At 38.2% G+C, this 24,025-nt stretch overlaps 1 protein-coding gene across 1 annotated transcript; it reads left to right on the forward strand.

Moving 5' to 3' along the window:
• The first annotated feature begins 243 nt into the window (after positions 1-243).
• Positions 244-22,107, forward strand: LOC129247050 (unconventional myosin ID-like). Its single transcript, XM_054885922.1, is given in 12 exon segments — positions 244-815; positions 2,861-3,043; positions 15,195-15,497; positions 15,574-15,793; positions 16,271-16,496; positions 16,573-16,910; positions 17,038-17,086; positions 17,147-17,226; positions 19,082-19,188; positions 19,190-20,462; positions 21,437-21,594; positions 21,656-22,107. Coding segments are annotated over 11 exon segments (3,015 nt in total). The 5' UTR covers positions 244-815; positions 2,861-2,951; the 3' UTR covers positions 21,825-22,107.
• The last annotated feature ends 1,918 nt before the right edge of the window (positions 22,108-24,025 follow it).

The raw sequence follows: 24,025 nt of genomic DNA on the forward strand, positions 1-24,025 counted from the left end.
CGACAACATAATTTGCACCAAAAGTTTAATTTTTACTACAATTTAAAAATTGTTTCGTAAAAAATGTAGGAATATTTGTAAAGAAGCAACATGTTTTCAAATAAGGGAGCCGATTTGTCAAGTGGGAGCGAGAAAGCTGCTTACTTACCTAACCTTGTATAATTGAATCATGGTTAGTGCTCTCCCGAAACCACCTTATATGAATTCGCTTAGCGTAGCTGCTTAAATTTGATAAAAGAACGCCGTTGTTTTAGCGCCGGCTCGATTTATTAAGAACAGTTACTTGCGCGACAAAACCCATTGAAGAAGTGTGAATAAGTGCTAAAACAGTTGACTTAATTTTTGTTTTCCACTTTTGTACTGGTTTTCCGATTTTGTGAAACTATTTAAGTTTTTCCTCGATTATTCGAGTGAAACTAAATCAAAATAAAACATACAAGAAATTATTTACATTGGTCGGTTTCAGAGTATTTCGGTTCGGAGTGGTTTTCTTCGTGTGTTTCTTCGATGCAATGTTTTCGATTGTGCCATTTTTAAGCAATATATAGTATAATTTGTGTTTTGTATTTCTGTAATTGGATTGTGGAAAACGTATTTCTGCGAATGTAAAATACAGAATTAATATACATTTATCAACTTCAATAAAACTTTGTCATAATGTTCATATGTATATGTGTGTGTCCGTCGCAATATTTGTGGACTGAAATTTTATTTACAAATTTAGCAAAATACACTTCCATTTGCCTTTGCGTTATTAAATGACTGCAAATGTCTATATAAACATACAGTATCCAGCCAACTATTGGAAATACCTAGTATGCTCTCTTAAGAGCCAGAAAGTTTTCTCGTATTTGGTCCAAAACGACCACAGTATAGTGCTTATAGTTTTTAAGTAATTTGGAAATTGTTGCTCCAGTCTCATATGCACCTGTTCAGACAAATTAGTCACAATGACGAGATTTACCGTCAACAATCATCAAAGCTGCTTCAGTTTCCGTTTTGTGATTAGAAAATGCGCCAACATCGATAGTTTTGTATATTTCATTATTCGTAATTCTATTTATTAGAAGTTCACTGAGAGTACAGGACATATTAGGGGAATTCACATTAAGCTGGTTGATTCGTTACATGACATTTTTACGTATATATAGGAGCCCTCACTCCAATTTCGTCACATTGGCGGTGTTATGAGTTGGCAGTTCGGCAAATATGGTTTGCTGTGATTTATTTTTGTGCTTTTTAACCTATATCTGTAGAGTAAGCTATTCCACTGGAAGAAAATATGGGTTAGCTTTCCTTTATGGCCGAATTTGTTTCGCATATAACGTCGCAGTGGGCGGGCCGAAATCAACGTTTTTCACATAAGCACTTTGCTAAGGGATCGCACTTTTCTCTAAAAGCAGTGTTATTATAAACTTTAATATTAGTTAATTTTACAAAAAAGTTGACTAATCTCTCCATTACTAACGCAATGTGTTTGGATGTTGGGCGGAGGGGAGAGGACGTATCACCACCCACCACCCCCATTAGAAGGAGCAAAGACCCACCATTCTAACTATGAAAGTCTTAATCTCTTAAGGTCCCTATAGAACTCTAGGTAACTCGAAGGAATATGAATGTATCATAATTTTTAATATAATATATGTAGGCCCACGTACTTAGAGAGTACAAGTAAAATTCTCATAGTAGTAATGGAAGCCAACTCAAAATGTTACATTGAAAACTCATATTATTAATTGCAGGATATAAAGTAATGTGGTCATTTTTGTTTCGCTGATTATGTCATAAAGTCCCCCATTTATTGCTCATTGGGTTAACCATACCGGCCGTTCCAATGTTTGAACGATTTTAAATTCTTTTAATAAAATAAAATCCAAGAGCCATAGAGTTCCAGTTTTGAAAAAAAAGAATAGATTTTTGGAAACGTCCATTCAGGCCACGCCCCCTTCTCCTTCGTTCACGGTCTCTTTAGCTATCGGCCATATCGAAAAGTTTCCAGAAAATTTTCATTGAATTATGATATTTTTGACTAGTAATTACTTCTTTCTTCACATTTTGATATTTTAAACTCAAACTTCGTGCGTCGCGGTCAGATGCCAATTGTCAAACAGCTGATTGTTATTTTGCCAACTACTGATAGTGAAGTGCCCGAACAGATTTTATACGTAATACTGTCAAGTAACGTACCAACGAGCTCGGTTTGAATGTCCCAATTTTTTTCGCATAACTTCTAATATTTGTAAGTCAATTTTATGCACAAATACAATACAGTAGGTTCTGTTTTTATGCGGTAGATACGTTCCGCAAGAAACAGCATAAAAAAAGCTACTAGTTCTATAGTAAAACTCTAGATACGTTTCAAAAGTGCTAAAACCGCATAAATCTGAAATAATGTAATAAAATCGCATAAAAAAGGGCACTAGTCCCATATTATAACTATAGATACGTTCCATAGACCGCATGAATCTGAAATAATTAAATAAAATCGCATAAACAAAATATTGTATTTTTGAAAATTATATCTTTATTTAAGAAACGTCAGAATCGAAAAATAAATTTAATTCAGAAATAGAATCAGACAATACCCACATGTTGGCGTTCGTTTAGGATTTGGCGTAAAATCACTTTCGTCACTTGAGGAAATGTACACGTCTGATCTAGATAGTTATGCAGGCGGTTCCATACTTGTAGGGTTAGCATTTCTGATGCAATCTGTGATGAGTTTTTGCTTAGCTGGTTTAGAATCTTGTTTATATGTACAATTCCCGATAGGTCGACATGCATTTTGTAATTAAAAAAAAACCGCACTATTTCAAAACCGCATAAAAACAGAACCTACTGTATATAACTTTTAATGCAGCAATTTTTACAACTTTAAAAATACTGTAAGAGGGTTTGAAACTGCATGTGCTTTTTTACCTTACACAACTGAGAAAAGGAATATTTTTAAAATGGCAATGTAACAACGAGATGTCGGTGTCAGGGACTTCGTGCTTCTAGACCAAATAACAATGGAAAAATTTATGGACAACTTGCAAAAAAGGTAAGTGACCCATAGCAGCAATATGATTTAAATTATATGGCAATTATCCAATTTATGCGGCACATGGAGAAATTCATAAAAAAAAAAATACCAGTCTAACGGTTAGACGCGATAGAAGTGAAACCTTCCGTAAAACAAACTGAGAGAGAATAAGACGAAAGCAGCATTAGGAGCGGGATAATTATAGGTTCATTATAATATTGCTATAAAGTTCATATTTTATTTTCTTCATTTTATTATTATTCATCCTCAATGTTTTCAATTTCAACAAATGATACGAGTGGCTTATGATAGCTAAAATATGATACAAATGCTTTGGTTTCGATGTTGTCAACATATCTTTGAAATACCGCCTCAATGGTTGTTTTTGATCGTGTTGTCGATTCAGTGCGATTGTTACACATTTTCAAATTTAATGTTGTATTGAGAACGTCAATTAAATGAACCGCTGTGTCCAATGCAAAATTTACGTTAAAATCGCCACTTAAAATCATTGGAACTTTATTGTAATCTTTTCTAAGTATCCGCGATACTTCCGGTGTATACTTTATTAAATTTTCGTGAATGAATTCCGTGATGCTATTTATTGATTTTTTTTTCTGTCGATATTCACGACACTTTTCTGCATTATTTTTCGGCATAATTGCGGTAAATATTTAAAAATGAAAATATTTACGAATATAAAAATACACACGCGGTTGCTATTATGAGCGTCCCCAGCAAAACCTGCGTGACCGAAACTCTAACACAATTACATTTTTTTGAATGTTACAAACACATATGCACGCAGGTTTTGCTGGGGCGTGACCGAAACTCTAACACAATTACACATATGCACTCGTATTTGTTTGAAAATCGACTTTTTTTTTGGTTCTCCGTCACCTTTGGAAAATGTGTAAACAGTAAGCAAACTTTATTCATATATTTTTCCTCATTTTTGCATCAGTAAAATTAAACAAACGCCGTAGCTGAATGGGTTGGTGCGTGACTACTATTCAGAATTCACAGAGAGAACGTCAGTTCGAATCTCGGTGAAAACACCAAAATTAAGGAAAACTATTTTTCTAATAGCGCTCACCCCTCAGCAGGCAATGGCAAAACACCGAGTGTATTTCTGCCATGAAAAAAGCTCCTCATAAACATATCATAAAATAAAATAAAAAAACTGTATAAAAAAAAATTTTTTCTTGTGATTCGAACCAAGGATTTTGGATCGGAAGCTCACATTGCTAGCCGCTCGGCTATCGCGCCATGCTGTCGGCGCTGGCCTAAAAGTTATTTAGTTCGTCGCTACGTTTATATCAACATATAATATAACGCTTCGTAGCCAAGAGTGTCGCTTTTTCGTTTCATCGAGTCTCAAATCACTCCCAACTATTCTAAAGAAGTTTTCACTTGAAAAGTCAAGTGAGGCGTATTGACCTCACTATTAATAATCTGAACGCGAATTGATTGTTTTCACCGTACAAAAGTTACTAACAAATACCACTTTTAACGAGGTAATATATGTTAACGATGTTTTCTACAAAAACTCAGTGAATATTGGCAATAACTTAAATATATTGCTAACTAGCTTTAACCCGCGGCCCCGCTCGCGTAGGAGTAGTTTTGAGGGATCTAGGATATGTATATAAAAGAATTACAAACAATAATTTCATAGAAAATAATTTTTTATTAATAACAATAATATTACAATACCCGGCATCCGTTGCTATGCCTCGTTGAATAAAATCAAAACAACCAATCACAAAAATATCAAGCAAAATTATTTTTATTAATTTTCTATCTCAAACCGTTTTTGAACTTTGCATTTGGGTCATAGTTGAACAGCTTATGCGGATTATGAAGTCTAGAGTGTGCTATAAATAGTGGGAAATAGGAAAAATTAAGATTTTTTAGATTAAACCTAAGCAAATATTCGATTATTAGTGACGAATGAGAGTGGCGGCGCGGCCTGTGGGCTGTGGGAAGGGAGTTCCATCATAAAATCATGCCTATAACCTTCATTGGGTGAAAATATGAATGTACAAAAATTTTTACGTAATTTGGTGTTGTCATTTCGTCGATGCGCGGACAACGTACAGACATTCACCTTTATAGTATAGATAAAAATCAATATGTTTCAGTGCCGGACGAAAAATTAGCCAAATAGTGTTTGGCAATGCACTTTTTCCGCTGATATGAAACGTTTCGAGACGAGTGTACCAACATAAAAAAAAATAATAATCGAAAGTCGAATGGTCGAATGGTCGAATGTACGTAGCCCCAAAATTTGAAAATTCACCTTATTTTTTTTAACAGTCCTCATACATATTTTTAAACCATTCTACACTTTTCTTGGCTCTGGAGTGTAAGTCATTAGCTGCTTACACACGATCATTTGGAAGGTTATGAGATTTCTGTAACAAAGCAGCTTCCTTAATTATCAAATGTGCGGTCTTGTGGATGTTTTTAAAACTTTTATCGAGTTTTCTTCGTTCTAGGACACCTTTAATTGTCTTCTTAGTTCTGATCGGATCGCCTTCATCCAGTTTTTTTTTCTTCATTTGAACATTCCCGGTATCGTCACAACGTGCAACGGTCTGCTGAACAAATCTTCTGTTCCCATTATGTCTTTTCATGGACTTCACATATGGACTTGCATATGTTGTCTTGCCCTGCAAATGCAGTTCTAAAACAAGCTCACGTTTCACATCCATGATGCAGAAAACTTTGTTACCTCAACCTAGTTACTTCGCTCTGTAGTTTTAGGATGTATGCCGATAATATCGATACTGGTAGCCGCCGTAGCAGAAAACGTCCGAATGTACTTTTGCCATCAAGCTTCTCATAAATAAGCATCTGCCGTTCGGAGACGGCATACAACTTTAGGCCCCATATTTGGTACAGCATCAAGACCCACACATAGAAGTGCCTGTATCTAAAAGACTAAAAATTTCCTCTCTTTTGTTGCTACTTGGTAATTTTGTTGTATTTGAATTGTGCCAAACGTAAATTGCTTAGGAAGTTATTGCGTATCAAACATTTGAGTCATGTTTTTTTTTTTCAGAAAAAGTTTTGTTGGTTTTTACCACAAGGGAAGTGTGCTTAAGAAATGGTTTGAGTATAAAAAATGCGTTATTTGATTTTCTCTAGAAATTATTTATTGAATTTTTGGCTATGTGGTTCGGTTAACGTGGACATGAAAATATTTATGTGCAGAGGCGTTGTGCCTGTATACAAAATGCGATAAACAAAGGTTTTGTAAAAATCTGGGTTTTTGTTTTTTGTAGGAGATGCATTTTACCTCTGCAACGTGTGCGAGTATATTATTCACTAGTGAGTTTTTAAATAAAGGGTATTTCGAAAGGCGCACCTGACTGTTGTTTAAAAATGAAATATGTAAACATTTAGATTCTCTCAGGTTTCTCTATTTTTATTCAAAGTCGGACTCTTAACAATTATATATATGTATATATGGCGCGTACACGACCAAAAACCGTGCGTACACCCGAAAATATTGCTGCCGTCAAAGACTAGTGTTATGCCAACAAACCAGCAACAATTGATGCACTGAAGACCAACATACGCAATGTCATAGCTGAAATACAGCCGCATACAATCGAAAATGTGTTGAAAAATTGGACCGATCGTATGGGATGGTGCATGGCTAGCCGAGGCAGCCATATGAATGAAGTTGTGTTCCATCATTAACCGGAAGGATTGTACTTCGAAATAAAAACAACAGTTTGGAAAAATATTGAGTAGGTTCTTTTTTATAGCATTTTTAGTTCCGTAAAGTTATATGGCGGACCCTGTATAAGTGTTACTGACTTGCAATTGAATTTGTAGCTAGAGAGGCACTTGATGATATTAAGGCGCTGTGAAAAGTCTTGTTGTAGAAGTGCTATGTGTGAATTCCAATTATAGTGGTTGTTAAAAGTGACTCCTAGTATTCTTAAAGTATCTACTTTGTTTATTTGGATGTTGTTGCAGTGGACAGAGGGCGAGCACTCTTTTTTACGGCATATACATATGTAAGTGTTTGCATTTTTGTACCGAGAGTGAAGCACCAGAGTAGTTACACCAGGAGTTAATGTCTCCAAATAAATTATTTAGATTAATTCTAACATTTTTATCCTTTTTTTGTTTAACTAAAAGATTGAAATCACCTGCGTAAGCGCAGAACGAGACTTCTTTATAAAAGGAAATTGTGGCACAAATCTTGTTGTATGCTATTAGGAATGTAATTACTGAAAGGGGTGAGCCTTGCGGTATTCCGTTTTGAAGTGGGTAAGTTTCGGAAAGGACATTGTCTAATCTGACTTTAATTTTCCTATGGGTCATAAAGTTTCTTATATAGTTGCAAATTCGTGGCCCGAGTTTCCACTCGAGCGGTTGATCTATTATAGCGTGGACTCCAATTTTATCAAATGCTTTTCCGAAGTCGAGTGTATTTACTCTCATCGCTTAACAACATTCGCCAAAAATTTGTCGATTTGTCAGCGTACTGTAATGCGAATTCCAGCCGTTTTTTTCTTAATTTCGTTTATAAATGGTTTGTTGTTGTTGTTGTAGCAGTATCTTCGCCCTGTCAGTGTAGTGTAAATTACCGGTCGTCTTCGTCTAGCTCATCTAAAGGTAGGCCCAGGAAACTGGCAGTTTCGACGGGTTGGGTCCAGAGGGAGAGAGGTGTTAGATGAGTGGGTTTGATGGGGCATGTGAAGAGGTGGTTAGTGTCGTGCGGGGTACCTTCACATGCAGGACATATGTTTAGTATGTCGGGCTCGATTCTGGATAGGTAGGAGTTTAACCTGCTACAATATCCAGAACGTAATTGTGACAAGATTACGCGGGACTCTCGAGGAAGCTGGAGCTCTTCGTCTGCAATGGGTGGTGGTTGGACTCCGATAACGGCATTCGGGGGTCGGGAGCTTAGGAAGGTGGTAAGTGTCTCCCGATGAATGTCGTTAATAGCCTGTCTGTATACTGTCTGATCCTGGAGAGGTCTGTCCGTTTTGTCCTGGATCTCGTCCACGTAGTTGAGGAAGTGTCTCCTGATGTGCCTGGGAGGTGGCTCAGGCTCGAGCAGGTGTCTGCATGGGTGAGGCCTACGGTGACACCCAAGCAGAAACTGCTTGCCGAGCATTTTGTTATGCTCCTTAACCGGGAGCATGTGCGCCTCGTCATGTAAATGGTGGATAGGGGACATCAGGAGACATCCTGTCGCGGTCCTGATGGCAGTATTCTGGCAGGTCTGAAGCTTCGTCCACTGCGTATCACTGGTTCCAGGCGACCAGACAGGCGCGGCATAGTTCAGAACCGGTCGGCCTATTGCTTTGAAAGTCGACAGCAACATTTCTTTGTCTTTGCCCCAAGTGCTGCCGGCAAGCGACTTGAGGACCTTGTTGCGATTCTGTACTCTCGTTGCAATAGCGGTTGTGTGCGCCGAGAAGGAGAGCAAGCTGTCAAAGGTGACTCCCAAAATTCTGGGGTTGTTTATCGTCGGAATTGGGGTATCGTCGACGTGTACCTGAAGTGGCAGCTTGACCTCCTTTGTTCAGGTGGTAAAAAGGGTCGCCGTGGATTTAGTGGGAGAAAGTTTTAAGTTTCTCGCAGTGAAGAAGCGAGAAAGGCGGGCGAGGTAGTCGTTTACTTTTGAGCATAGGCCATCAATGTCATTGCCCGTCGCCATTATCGTGCAGTCGTCGGCATATGAGACCAGTGAGACTCCCTCTGGTGGCTGGGGGAGTCTCGAAATATAGAAATTAAAAAGCAAGGGTGAAAGGACACCACCCTGCGGTGCTCCTTGCTTTATTTTTCTCTGTTTTGAGGTTTGGTCTCGAAATACTACCGACGAGTGACGACCACTCAGGTAGTTCGCGGTCCACCTCTTCAGCCCTGGCGGGAGTGTCGACTGTAAAATGTCATCTAGTAGCGTGGCGTGGCTGATTGTGTCGAAAGCCTTTTGTAGGTCCAACGCTACTAGGACAGTCCTCTCGCAGGGGCGGTTTTGGTTAAGGCCGCGGTTTACCTGGGTGTTTATGACGGTGAGTGCCGTGGTGGTACTGTGCACTCTACGGAAACCATGCTGGTGTGGGGCTGGAGTCAGGTGTTGAGTGAGGAGTGGGAGTAGAAGGGCCTCAAGTGTCTTCACTACTGGGGAAAGGAGAGTTATCGGACGATAAGACTCCCCTTGGTTGGCGGGTTTCCCAGGCTTCAGCAGTGGGACCACTCTCCCTAATTTCCACTTATCAGGAATGATGAGAGTGGCCATAGACAGGTTGAAGACCTTTGTGAGATATTCTACTCCCAATGGACCCAGCTTTTTCAGCATCAGCATGTTTAGTCCGTCGGGGCCAATGGCTTTTGATGGTTTCATGTGTTTAATGGCCCCCTGAACCTCGTCGCTGGTGAAAGTAAGCGGTGCACTGTTGTAGGGCAGTTTGTGCAACAGTCTGGTGGCACGACGTTTGGATCTGTCGACCGGAGGATGCAATATAAATTGCCGGCTAAAGTAGCTCGCGCATCTCTTCGGGTCCGACGAAGTACGACCGTTGAAGGTGATATCCACCTTGTCGTTGTGCTTCGTCGGGTTCGACAGGGACCTTACGGTGGACCAGAGCTTGCTCACACCAGAGGTGAAGGTACAGGACTTCAGATGCTCTACCCATTTGGTCCGCTTATGTTGGGTGACCAGTTGCCGGATCGCCAAATTGAGATCCTTTATACGAGGATCCCCGGGATCGGCCTGGCGTAGACGGTCACGCTCGTTTGCCATAACGGCTGCTTCGGCTGGGAAATTGGGACGTAATTCCCGGATCCGTCCAGCAGGTATGAAGCGAGCCGCGGCGGCTGTAATCGCCTTGCGGAATGCGCGTTCGCCTGCGCGCACATCGGTGGGAGTGGGTAGGGCTGCGAAGATGTTCTCAGTAAATTCCGCGAATCTGGTCCAATCAGCTTTGTTAAAGTTGATATATGACCGGTGATCCGCGGAAACAAAATCGGCAGGTCTCTCGATCGAGATGATAATGGGCAAGTGGTGTGATGCAAGCGATAGCATAGGTCGCCAGGTTATGCTATTTATCAGTCCAGCGCTAGCAATTGTTATGTCAGGCGAGCTGCTACAATTGCCCACTACCCTAGTGGGGGCGTCGTCGTTTACAGTGCTGAACGTCGAATCGTCTATCTGCTCTGCCAATAGCTGTCCCCTACGATCATTTGGCAGGCTTGAATGCCAAAGATCGTGATGCGCGTTAAAGTCACCTACTACCAATCGGTTTTCTCCCCTGATGAGCGCACCAATATCGGGGAGATATCCTGCCGGGCAGCAGGTGACAGGGGGTATGTAAATATTATAAATTTCGAGCTCGGCATCGCCTGACCGGACAGCTATACCTTGACGTTCTAAGGTGCTGTCCCTGCGGTCGATGCCTTCATCAATAAGACGATACTGCACTGAATGGTGTACTATGAACGCTAGGCCACCACCGTTGTCTCGCTCGCGGTCCTTTCGGTGCACGTTATAGCCGTCCCTGGTAATCAGGGGGGAGCTAGCGTGCAGTTTTGTCTCTTGGACCGCAGCTATCTTAATTCCGAACCGACTCATGAAGTCGACTATCTCGTCAATCTTACTCGTTAGTCCGTTGCAGTTCAGTTGCAAAAGCTTGAAGCTTCGCGGGAGGGTCATCGTAATTCGGGGGGTGAGGGATGCGTGATGTTGTCTGCGTTGGTCCTGCTGTGCGTTCCGCAAAATGGGGAGTGGCCTGATGTTGTCGGGTGGCCGCGCCACGGGGGGCGGTTGCGGGTGCAGAGCTCTGCAGCAGGGGGCAACGTAGTCGCGTGTCCACTCACGGGTGGTGTGCAGGCCGGAGCACCTCCGAAAGTGACACCAGCCACTGCAAGAACTGCATTGGACAGTTGTCAGGTTCCGAGGAACTACGGTCTGGCACACGGAGCAGACTGTGCGGGGGGCTAAGAGCTGCTGGTTTGTCCCCGCACTGGGGTAGGAGCAGGAGGGTTGTGGGTTGGAGAGGGAGTCGTGTTGCTCTTGGGGGCTCCTGGCCGTTGAGGTGTTGTTAGTGACGGCAGTGTGATGTGCCGGCACTGAGGGCAGTGTAGCCGTAGAGGCGGTGACCGCTTGTGGGCGGGAGCAACACGTGGCCACATACCTTGTGGACCACTCCCTGTGAGTCTTAAGGCCTGAACAGGTCTTAAGATGGCACCACCCGTTGCACTGGTTACACCTAACCGAGGTGGAGTTCGGGTGGAGCCGTTTGTGGCAAATGCAGCAGTAAAATACTTCAGGTCCGGGGTTGGGTTCGACGCCAGCCCGGAAGAGAAGTATTTGGAGCAAACTGGCTGCAATGAGTTGCTCCTGTGACGAAAGGTTTAGGGTAAAATACTGTGCACTAGACAGGGCTAGTGTACTGGGGCGGCAGCCCTTGGTCGGGAATAAAAACCCGAGTCATTCCGGTAACGTAGAACCGGCTGCCATGGGAATGTGTGACGAAAGGTTTAGGGTAAAATACGGTGCACTAGACAGGGCTAGTGTACTGGGGCGGCAGCCCTTGGTCGGGAATAAAAACCCGAGACATTCCGGTAACGTAGAACCGGCTGCCATGGTTTCTTTCTCGGCACTTGGCTTTTATACTCGTTTTCTCTCGAAAAACTTGTATATTTTGGCATGAGCATTAATAGTGTGGCCGGTTTCCAATGTATTCCGAATATCTACGGCTGTTGTTTTCGGATTCCACAACATTTTTGGTGTCTCAAAAAAGTTTTTGTTTTTAATATTGTTTGGACTGTTGACTTAGCACGGCCAAAAGCTTTAGCGATAGAATTCATACAATGCCCTTCTTTTCTTAATCTTATTATTTGCTCTCGCACTTCATATGAAAGTACGAAGCCTACGCGAGACTAACGGTACAATTTGCTGCTTATTTTAACATATACTTCGTTCCAAATATATGTAAATACAAAGATATCATAGATTAGAAATAAGCAGTTTGTCTATAACTACATTTTTATGGAGGCACGTATAGTTTTCTGTGTGACTGTATATATAGTACATGATGGAATAAAAAGGTGATGTCATTGCGCAGTAACGACTTCGAAGTTTGACAAAATGATATTTTAATGTTTTTATTAGGAGATGTAAACAAGAGGTGGCCGCCATATGAGTTGGTGCGTTACTACCATACAGAAGACGTAGGTTAGAATCTCCATGAAACCCCAAAATGCCGAAAAGAATTTTCTAATAACGGTTGCCCCTCGTCATAAAAAAAATCTGTTGTTCGGAGTTGGCTTAAAATTGTAGGTCCCTCCATTTGTGGAGCAACATGAAGGTGCACGCCACAAATAGGAGAAGGAGCTCGGCCAAACACGAAAAAAGGGTGTAAGCGTCAATTATATATAATATATATAGCTGGAGGCCAAAGAGAGGTGAGAATATATTTTGAATATTAGTGTAACCTTTTAGCTCAAGCAAAAAATTCACAAAAAAGACCCACTTTGCAAACGAAAACAATTCTTCTTCATCAGGACAATGTACCGTGTCAAAAGAGCATTTTGACAATGGCTGAAATCCATGAATTAGTAAAACGTATTGGACGACCTAGTATATTATATTTGAACTATACTTTCTAAAAAACTCGCAAAATATTGGCAATAAGTTAAATATATTGTTAATAAAATTTTAAAAATTTATTAAAAACTAATCTTTCTTAAATCTATTTTCATTTGACACGTTTATTTTAATATTTGATTGAACTTATTACTTTAATTTATTTTAACTTCTTAATGGGCATTAACTCTTTTATCAGTCAAGGCGAATTTATTACAAGTGATGGTATCCGCATATAAGTAAAAATTTACATGCATTTTGTTTTTACTTGTTGAATCCATAACATCAGCTTGTTCATGGTTTTTTTCATGGCGAATTACTCGTGCAAAGAAAATTAGAAACGTATATAAAGTATTTCAAGCTTCGCGTTTAAATTATTTGAAGTAAATATAAGTAAATTTATTATTTACTCTTGGTCGATGAGCAAGAAGTAGCTGCAGTTGTAATAACAAAGTGTTCAAGATTGTTATTAAATGTAAAGAGAATAGGTGAATGAAATTTTTGCGGACATGGGTATAAAAGTACCATTTTGTGTTATTCAAATCTTGCAAAAAATCTTTTCGCAACAAAAACTATATGGGTCAGATGTAATCTGATATGAGCAATGAATTAATTAACAAATATCTTTTAACAACTTAAACAAGTCCTATAAGGACTGTGAACTGACTTTTAATGCAATATCAAGTGTAATCCAAAAAATTTTTTGCGCTGCATTAAACTAAGAAAAAGGTTTAAATATCTCCAATATTGTTTTTAATCACAAATTCTATTGCCGCTAATATCCAACTTTTTCTCCTCAAAATTTGTGGTTAATGATGATTTTCCTGATAATATGTAAATTTTCTTCCTCAAATTCTGGTGTTTTAAATTCTAGTATTTTCTGCTTTGTGTTAGAAACTGAGATCAATCACTGCAACCTTCGAAAGTGGGAATAAAAGTGATAAGGTACTTAATTTGTTTGAATCAACATGATTTTGTCACAGGTAGGCCTACGCTAATTAGTCTGGCAGCTTTTTCTGATGATTGCTTTTAGTTAATCTAAAATGGCTATAAAGTCTTTACTATTTAAGAATGATAGAATACAAGATGGCGTCCATCAGAGACGCGCGAACAAGAATGCAAGAAAAAGAAGAAATTACACAAACAACACACGAATGAATTGCGCAAATGTGACGTCCAATGCACGCGAATTCGTCAGATTCACTGAGGGCAAAGTAGCGGTACTACGAACAGCACCGCCCTATAATTCTCTCCAGTTTGGTTACTATCTATACGAACTTTTCTAAAGCATTTGATAGTAGCTCGCAAAAAAATGTAAAGGGTGTTTTTTTTAGAGGTTAGGTTTTCAAGATGAAATAAATCGTATATAATTTAATGTTATGGCCAAGAATTTAGCTTTATTATAAAGATAAGGGTTTGCCATTATGTTTTAAAAATGATTTCGGGCAAGTGGCCGCCGGGGCTGGCTCGAATAAATTCCAGCCGAGAGGCCCAATTTTCGACCACTTTTTGCAGCAATTGGGGCCGTATGTCAGCAATAACGCGCCGAATATTCTCTTCCAAGACGTCAATCGTCTCGGGCTTATCTGCGTCGACAAGCGACTTCACATAGCCCCACAAGAAATAGTCCAGCGGTGTTATATCGCACGATCTTGGAGGCCACGCCACAGGTCCACGGCGCGAGATAATGCGCTCACCAAAAGTTTCCTTCAATAAATCGATTGTTGCGTTGGCTGTATGGCATGCAGCGCCGTCTTGTTGGAACCAAAGGTCGTCCACATCAACATCGTCCAATTCAGGCACGAAAAAGTCATTAATCATGGCTCTATAGCGCTCTCCATTGACTGTAACATTATGGCCGGCTTCATTTTTAAAGAAATATGGACCAATGATTCCCTCTGCCCATAGAGCACACCAAACAGTGACTTTTTGAGGATGTAACGGCGTCTCAGCAATGGCTTGTGGATTATGTTCACTCCAAATGCTCCAATTTTGCTTATTGACATACCCATTCAACCAAAAGTGAGCTTCATCGCTGAACAAAATTTTTTTCGATGCGTCGCGCGAACCGAACCATTATTTTCGTAATAAATTTGCACGATTTGCAAACGTTGTTCAGGTGTTATGAAATGGCAAACCAAACTGAGCATAAATCAAGTGACAGCTGTCAAAAAGACCATCTACGAAAAAAGTAGTGCCAACTTGAAAACCTAACCTCTAAAAAAACACCCTTTACTTGCTAAGGATGCTCAATTTGGGTTTCATTCTGTCTTATTTCAGTGACAGTATTTTGTGTCCATTACTTTTATGTATGAATATCATCGAAGCTTATATATAATCTGCTAAGTCAATTCACGCTGATGATTTAAATATTTACTCTGTTATTAAACGCTTTGATGATTCCCTTGTTCTTCAGGCTGAACTTATTAAGCTATGCTCTTGGAATGAACCATCAAATAATATTCACTAAATTCCAAAATGAAAACAAAAGTTAGTACAACAATATTTTTATATAATTCTTAAATAGCCAATTTTTTGCCGTTACAGATTTCAAGCTGGTTCTATTTATACATATATCGGTGAAGTCTGTGTATCTATTAATCCATACCGCCAGATGAATATTTACGGCCCCGATACGATCAAGATATATAAAGGCCGGGAACTGTTTGAGAATCCGCCACACATTTTCGCTATAGCCGATGCAGCATACAAAATTTTAAAACAAAGACATCAAGACACTTGTATCTTGATATCGGGAGAGTCCGGTGCGGGTAGAACTGAAGCGTCAAAAATTATTATGAAATATATTGCGGCCGTTACAAATATCCATGGTCAGAACGAGATCGAGAGGCAAGTATGTATATTAATTTTATGGTACTGAAGCAAACATAAATATTCAGACTATATGAAAAGTAAAAATGTTTAGGGTGAAGAACGTGCTAATACAAAGCAATTCAATCCTGGAAACATTTGGAAATGCAAAAACGAATCGGAATGACAATTCAAGTCGATTTGGAAAATACATGGACATTGAGTTCGACTATAAAGGGGATCCAGTAGGCGGCATTATCACTAATTATTTGTTGGAAAAATCACGTGTTGTGCAACAACAAGTGGGTGAGAGAAATTTTCACAGTTTCTACCAGGTAAGAAAAAACAAATTAGAGTTTATGTCGATACAAAATGTTCATTCCCTATTCGAAACTTGCAAATAAGAAGTGAAGAATAGTCATATTTGCATGATACCTAAACTGCAAATACATGGATGTTCCGAAATTCATATGAAGTACTTTCCCAGTGAAATTAAAAGAATATATTCTTGTAACTCTAACTTATGGAATGTATTTAGTCGAAGTCAGCAAAACTAAGCGTTCCCACACGGTTCTACGTAACCGGAACGACCCGGATTTATATCCAGCGAAGGGCTGTCACTTCAGCAGCGTGTCCTGTATATGTATGGGGAATATTTCTGCTACAACAACAAAAACTATCTCTAACCTAAAACAATCCGGTACATTTTTTTTAATACCTGTAAATAAATAAATGAAATTTCTCGTTGAAATTGCTTCATATGAATTTCGCGATAGGCCTGACAGTCAAAAGCTTTTCTCACTTCGTTATAGCTTCTGCGAGGTGCTAGCGATAATGAATTGCGGCAATTTGATCTCGTCAAAGATCCCACCAGATACCATTATATGAATCAAGTCAGTATCGACGAACTCTCTGAAAAAGCAGACTACAAAGGCACAAATAATGCTTTCAAGACGCTTGGATTCTCTACTGAAGAAGTGCAAACTATTTGGCGTACTATTGCAGCTGTTCTTCATTTGGGCAACATTGAATTCCAATGTATGCACTGGTGTGAAAAATTAAAAAAAGAACACTTTAAAATCGAACCTTTCCTTAAATTTTGTTTTATTTTTAGCGATTGAAGATGATCTGGTTATCAGTAACAAATCGCATTTACAATCTGCAGCTAAGTTATTGCAAGTGACAGAGAACGAGTTGTCTAATTCTTTGACAACTCGAGTTATTGCTGCTGGCGGAACCGTTATGCAAAAGGAACATAATGACACCCAAGCTGAGTATGGCAAGCATGCCTTGGCTAAAGCCATTTATGATCGTCTATTTACTTGGATCATAGAACGCATAAATCGTGCAATTTTGTTTCGCGGTTCGAAGACTCAGGCGCGCTTCAACTCAGTGATTGGCGTTTTAGACATTTATGGATTTGAAATTTTTGACAGCAATAGCTTTGAGCACGTTTCCACGACAGTCGGTTCTACGTTACCGAAACGACCCGGATTTATATCCGGCCAAGGACTGTCACTCCAGCAGCATTCACCGTATGTAAGTATGGGGAATGTTTATGCTGCTACAACAACAACAGCAATTTTGTATAAATTATTGCAATGAAAAGTTGCAACAGTTGTTTATTGGTAAGTATTGGAAACAAAAGAACATGCCAAAGAACATTCGGTTTATTATTTATTTATTAGAGCTGGTATTAAAACAGGAGCAGGAAGAGTATCCACGAGAAGGAATTGAATGGACCAATATCGTCTATTTCAATAACAAGGTAAAGTAAATTGCATTATATTGAGATTTCCTTTAACTTCAGATTTGATATCGACATTAAGGATACATATAGCAGACTTCAATTGTTTCAAATTGATTTATCAATAGCATAGCAGATTGATTAATAAAATATGTATATAAAAAATAATTGGAAGATCTTTTAAAACTTAAACTAGTGAGAATAGAAAGAAAAATGAAGTATTCATGTGGCTGTTGAAATAGGTACGAAAAAGAAACAGATATTGTATAAAAATAATTTAGTGATTTTATTGAAAATGCTGTGTAAACTATCGGATTTTAATCAATAACCACTGGGTCCACCATGATTGTCAATGACTTTTTGTATTCGATTTGGCATAGAATTGAATATCCTGCGGCAGGTTTGTGTGGGAGAGGAAAGTTTTCGATGAGGTTTAGGTCGGGTGACTGGCCTGACCAATGCATAACTTTAACATTATTTTGCAAACATTGAGTGGAGTTTTGGTCCTTATCTTGAATACCAATCCACCGAAGTGACATATTCTCTTCAGCAAATGGTAGAATTACTTCGTCAAGTATGTCCTTGTAAATAAGAGTGTCTATTTTACTGGTTATGAATTGAATAGGTCCTACTCCATACCAAGAGAGCAGTCCCAAATCTTTATGTTGCCGCCACCGTGCTTGACTGTTCATTTTTGTTTTATTACTACAAAGTGTGTGACTTAAAAGGATCCCTCTTAGCAAGAGTCCCAATAAAATTATCAGTAGTGCAATCGTTTTCTTTTTGCCCACATGCCGTTTTTTGAATTTTTTGGGCTTAAGGGACTTACAACAAAATGTTTGGACTATCCAAGTGACTCAGCGATACATTTGTGCGATTTTTTTTCGAAGATTTACAATAAGCCTTCGCTCCTGAAATGTGCAACGCTACGCCCAATCCATTTTCGAAAGAAATTCATATTAATTATTAGTTATTAAATGAATTATCTATCGGTACTTACGTTACATTCAATATTTTTCACTTAATTCGTTTTAGTAGCCACGCAAAATTAAAGCAGCAAATTTCCGTGAAGGTTTTAAATTTTTTTTCATATACATATAATAATTTTGGCAATCTAACATAATGGAATTAGATATGTAGACAGTCTGTGGTTGTTGTAGTAAACATAAACATTTCCCATACATGTAGTCGAATATGTGAAACCCCTATATGTGAATATATGAATATATTATCAATGCAATGCAGTTTGTTAGAACCGAATTAGTCAAATAGTCAGAATATGTACACCGCACACCTTTCCGATGCTAATTACTCGAAGGTATTCGAACGTTAACTCGAGTATAAAGAGTTTTTTTTGAGTAATTCGAGCGATGCTTGCCTTGATTATTCTGTCTTTTCGCCACCAGTTTTTTAAGTGTTAAAAATTACTAACACACAGTGCTAAAATGCTGGATAGCCGAAGAAATGCTGGCAAATAATTTTGGCAATTTTTGTTTAGTTGCTCAAATTTTTCAGAAGCCCGAAAATCTCGAATAAATACCAGCTCTGCTCAATACCCTGATAACTAGAGCTTTAGTATATACTACTTCTACACTGAATTGTGGTTTTCAACTTAAAAATTCTCAAAGGCAAATTTCTTATTTGTGAGAAATTCAATCAGCTTCTATTTTTTCTCCCAATTTCTCCTTCTTGCCGGTTTTTTTGGTCCACACGAACACAACTGAAACAAGGAAAAATATATAGATATGAAGTTTAATTGCGTATACCTATATGTAGGCCACACTTTCCTATAATTAACATAATAGCTGTCTTTTTCTCTGATGTGATTGTACGAACTGATAACTTTTACTAATATTTGTAATTTTGTTTAAATCAGATTATCTGCGATCTAATCGAACAACCGCATAAGGGTTTGATTGCTATTATGGATGAAGCTTGCCTCTCGGTAGGTAAAATCAACGATGAAACACTACTAGATGCTATGTGCTCATCCGCATTACAGCAGTCGCCAATTGAAACCAATGGATAAAGAACTAAAACATCGAGAGGATTTTCGAATCACACATTACGCGGGTGATGTTATTTACAACATCAGTGGATTCATTGAAAAGAATAAGGACACTTTGTATCAGGATTTCAAGCGACTTTTATATCACTCTAAAAATGCCAACTTGAGTAAAATGTGGCCCGAAGGTGCCCAGGATATTAAGAAGACTACCAAACGTCCTCTTACCGCTGGAACGCTTTTCAAACGCTCCATGATAGATTTGGTGAACACGCTTTTAAAAAAGGAACCATTTTACGTCCGCTGCATTAAACCTAACGATATAAAGAGTGCAACTGTGTTTGACGATGAGCGTGTACAGCATCAGGTTCGCTATCTTGGTCTGCTGGAGAACGTGCGAGTCCGTCGAGCTGGATTTGTACACCGTCAACGATACGATAAGTTTTTATTACGTTACAAAATGATTTCTCAGTATACATGGCCTAATTTTCGCGGAGGCAGCGATCGCGATGGCGTGCGAGTTCTAATTGAAGAAAAAGGATTCGCCAATGATGTGAAATATGGTCATACAAAGGTGTTCATACGCTCACCTAAAACATTGTTCACATTAGAGCGGCAGCGAAATGAAATGATTCCTCATATAGTTACATTGTTACAAAAGCAGGTTCGTGGTTGGATAGCACGGCGTAATTACAAGAAAATGAAGGCCGCGCTCGCCATAATGTGTGCTTATAAAACGTATAAATTACGCTTTTACGTACATGACCTAGCTCAACGATTCCGTAACGTCAAGAATACAAGGAACTATGGTAGAAGCATCCAATGGCCAAAACCACCATTTGCCGGACGACAAGTAGAACCTCAATTACGACGTATTTTTAACAAATGTCGAGCTTATATGATACTCCGAAAATATCCACGATCTGAGTGGCCCCAACTACGTTTGCAGATCATTGCTGCGACTGCGATAAAGGGCCGTCGGCCATATTGGTGGCAGCAACGTAAATGGCTTGGTGACTATTTAGCTAATTCGCAAGAAAATTCAGGCTATCAAGCTTATAGCATCAACACAAGGAATTTAAAGAACAGCGAGGCATATAATGCGGTTCTCTTTTCCTCTTTTGCAAAGAAATACAACAAGCATAATAAATCTGCTGATCGCGCTTTTATCGTAACGGATACGGCTATCTACAAACTAGATGGAGCCAAACACAAATTTAAAAACATGAATCGCTCTATATCTATTAAAGACGTAAGTCAATATTTCAACATACACGCGTATTTATTTACTTATAGTATTAATGACTTTTAATACGTTAGTTAAATTTTGTCTAATTTTTATTCACTATCCACTGAATATGTACATATAGTCAATAAACAAAATTCTTTAGAGGTGTGTAACTAGGCCGTGTCGGTCGCTATACAAAAACAAAGGGAGGAAAAGTCCACGCCTGTATTTAATGCTTTTGTTGAGAGGATTTCGGCAAATTTGTTTGCAATGGTTTTGCTAAATTCATAAAAAAAAAATTATGACAATTATAAGTTTTACAAACTTATAGGTAACAATTAACCTTAAAACGCGCGATGTTATCTTTTTTGTTGTATTCATAGCACGCTATTAATAATAGAAAAGTCGTTTAACTATTTTTGGAGTATCATTTAGGTGGAAATTGCCTTTTAGCAGAAAATATGCCTCTCACAAACAAACTAAACAGACGGGTGTACCAACATAAAAAAATAATAATAGAAAGTCGAATGTACGTATATAGCCCGCGAAATTTGAAACCTTCACCTTATTTTTTGAACACACCATGTACTATATTCTGTTGCACAATAGAAGTATTGAATGCTCTCAACAAAATTAGACAAAGAAATCATTCTAAAATGGAGCGATAAAAAGCATCGGTCGTTTGTATTTCTAAACCGTAATAAATATAAATCTCATACTCGCGAAACTGATTTGATAACTGGTGATTTGGGCATATCCATCTACTATGGCTAGGAAATAAAAAGGCAGGTGCCTAGCATCCGGTTGCAGAGGAACCCGCATTAGGCTTGCACTTTTAATTTTATTTATTAATTGCTATTCGTCCTTAAACCATTTTTAAGGCGAGATTCTTCAAAACAAAATGTGATTTCTATTAAAATTCTAATATAAATCACAGAAAATATAAGCAAAACCAGACAAAGCCAATTGATAAACACTTATATGTTTTTCATTTGCAGTTAACATCGATCAGCATAAGCCCTGGACGTGACCAACTTATAGTATTTCATTTGACAACAAATAATGACTTGGTATTTGCCTTGCAAGGTGAAAATTCACAATTGAAAGAGGACCGCATCGGCGAAGTAGTGGGTGTGATCTGTAAAAAATACTTCGAGTACGTATCAGTGCAAATATGCCGAGGACTTTAAAGTTAATATTTTGTACTATTCTTTTAGTATTTGCCAACGTGATCTGCGTGTGGATGTTAGTGCTACAATAGCCTGCCGATTGGGTGGTAAATCCCGAACCATTATCATAGAGGGTGAACCAGGAGTAGAAAGTCCGAATTTCCGACATACAGTGGGAAATATAATTTTCGAAATTCCACCATCCTATTGCGCTTAAAAATGAATGCGCTTTAAAAATGAAACTACTGGAAATTCTTCTATTGTCTGGTTTTTATATCCGACTTGTTCGTGCCGCTTTCTAAAAGTGCATCTGTATATTTTTGTGTATATAGCATTATCTTTGACTTGTATTGTTTAAATATTTGTGTGCAGCATTTTACAAAGCGTTTCCCCCTTTTGTCGTTTAATATAAAAACGGTGCAACTCCAATTATGTTGTCAACATTTGCACCACTTTTCGTTGAGTTTATTAATAATGGAAATAACACAGTTTTAAATCTACCCACCTTTATTTAAAAGTTACGAAAGTTGGTTTATGTTTATGAAAGTTTTTATATGTACAAATGTACATATGCATATCTTACATACAGTCGCCTTCAAAATACAAGGACATTACGCTATGATCAAGGGCATTAAATTGTAATATTAAAATTTTACTGATTACCGGAAACAATTATAATTTACATCGCCAGTAAATTTTTATTGATTACTAAAAATTTCTACTGGCGCTGAAAACGCAATGTACTCTAGCCTGAGGAGATAAATCCTAAAATCTTAGCTTATCTAAAAAGAACGTATTACAAAATCATCACCGCAAACTTTATACAATACGAACCAGATAAACTGTATGGAAGAACAGAGAAAAGTCATCCGATGCACTAAAAAAAAAGTGCAGTAAGTATTTTTATTATTGCACATTTGTGTCGTTGGTTGTGAAGCCTAGGACAAATGGTGACACATACGCTTAATTTTTTTAATTAATCAGCACAATTTTACTGACTACTGCTATTTTTTCAGTGACAAGTCAAAATTTACTGATTACACTGTGTGACAAAAAACAAATTAAATATACTTTTATGGAGACCTAGCACAACTTGTGGCTATAGAAAAACTAAAGAAAATGGTATAGGAGAAAATCTCGTTTTATGGCCATAAAACCGTTTTTCAGTAGGTTGATGTGAAGAATCACTCCTAACTTCGCCAATTTCCATCCGATTTCGAATTTGTTTTTTTAGTTCGAAAGAACAAAAACAAGCCTTTTTGACAGTGTATTGACAATTTTTCCGAAATGACAACTGACGAGACTGTAGGCGGAAGTATTTGGAATTTTTTTTATTTTTTCTCTATTTTTTCAACTTTGACATAATTTTTACGATATTATCCGATATTGAGGGTGTTTTTTAGTAGACTACTGTTATAGTAAATTTAATTTTGCGTCGTATGAGCTATATTTGACTGTAATTGAATTAAAATTAATAGAGTTGTGTGAGTTTTAAGATTTTATTTTTTTTTTGTACTAATTTGGTATGTAGGCATCGAAGCATGAAAATGATAACAAGTGTGATTATAAACACATAATAATTATTGGAGTAAAAAAACAAATTCGAAATCGGATGGAAATTGGCGAAGTTAGGAGTGATTCTTCACATCAACCTACTGAAAAACGGTTTTATGGCCATAAAACGAGATTTTGGGGGTGTATTGGAAATTTCTCCTATACCATTTTTCTTAGTTTTACTATACCTACAAGTTGTACTAGGTCTCCATAAAAGTATAAAATCACTGTCGCACAGTGTTATTTACTTTAATCTTTTTCAATAATCAGAACTAATTTATTTTATGCAAGTTTACTGGTAGTGCAAAGTGCACATTTATGGTCTTCAATACGATTCGAGTAACCTGATAAGTATTATATGCATTTGTATTGAATAACTAATATTCCATAACAACCAAATATATTTACATAAGTATATCCCTATCCCTACTAATATTATAAATGTGAATGTAAGTTTGTTTGTTACGCTTTCACGCCAAAACTACTTAACCGATTATTACGAAACTTTGTACACATGTTTTTGGAGGTGATAGAAGTAACATAGGATACATATTGATTTGTGGATAGGGTTCGAGATATAGGTCAAAACGTGGACCCAGGTAACCTTCGGATGTGTATGTACAATATGGGTATCAAATGGAAGCTGTTGGTGAATGCTTTAGTTCAGAGTATTTTTCATGCCGCTCCGTGACTAGGGTCTCGAGATAGAGACCAAAACGTGGACCCTAGAATGTGTTTGTACAATATGGATATCAAATTGAAGCTGTTGATGAATGCTTTAGTACAGAGTATTTTTCATGCCGCTCCGTGACTGGGGTCTCGAGATATAGGTTAAAACGTGGACCCGGGTAACCTTTGGTTGTG

Source organism: Anastrepha obliqua, chromosome 5 (assembly GCF_027943255.1).
Source record: "Anastrepha obliqua isolate idAnaObli1 chromosome 5, idAnaObli1_1.0, whole genome shotgun sequence".
Taxonomy (NCBI): domain Eukaryota; kingdom Metazoa; phylum Arthropoda; class Insecta; order Diptera; family Tephritidae; genus Anastrepha; species Anastrepha obliqua.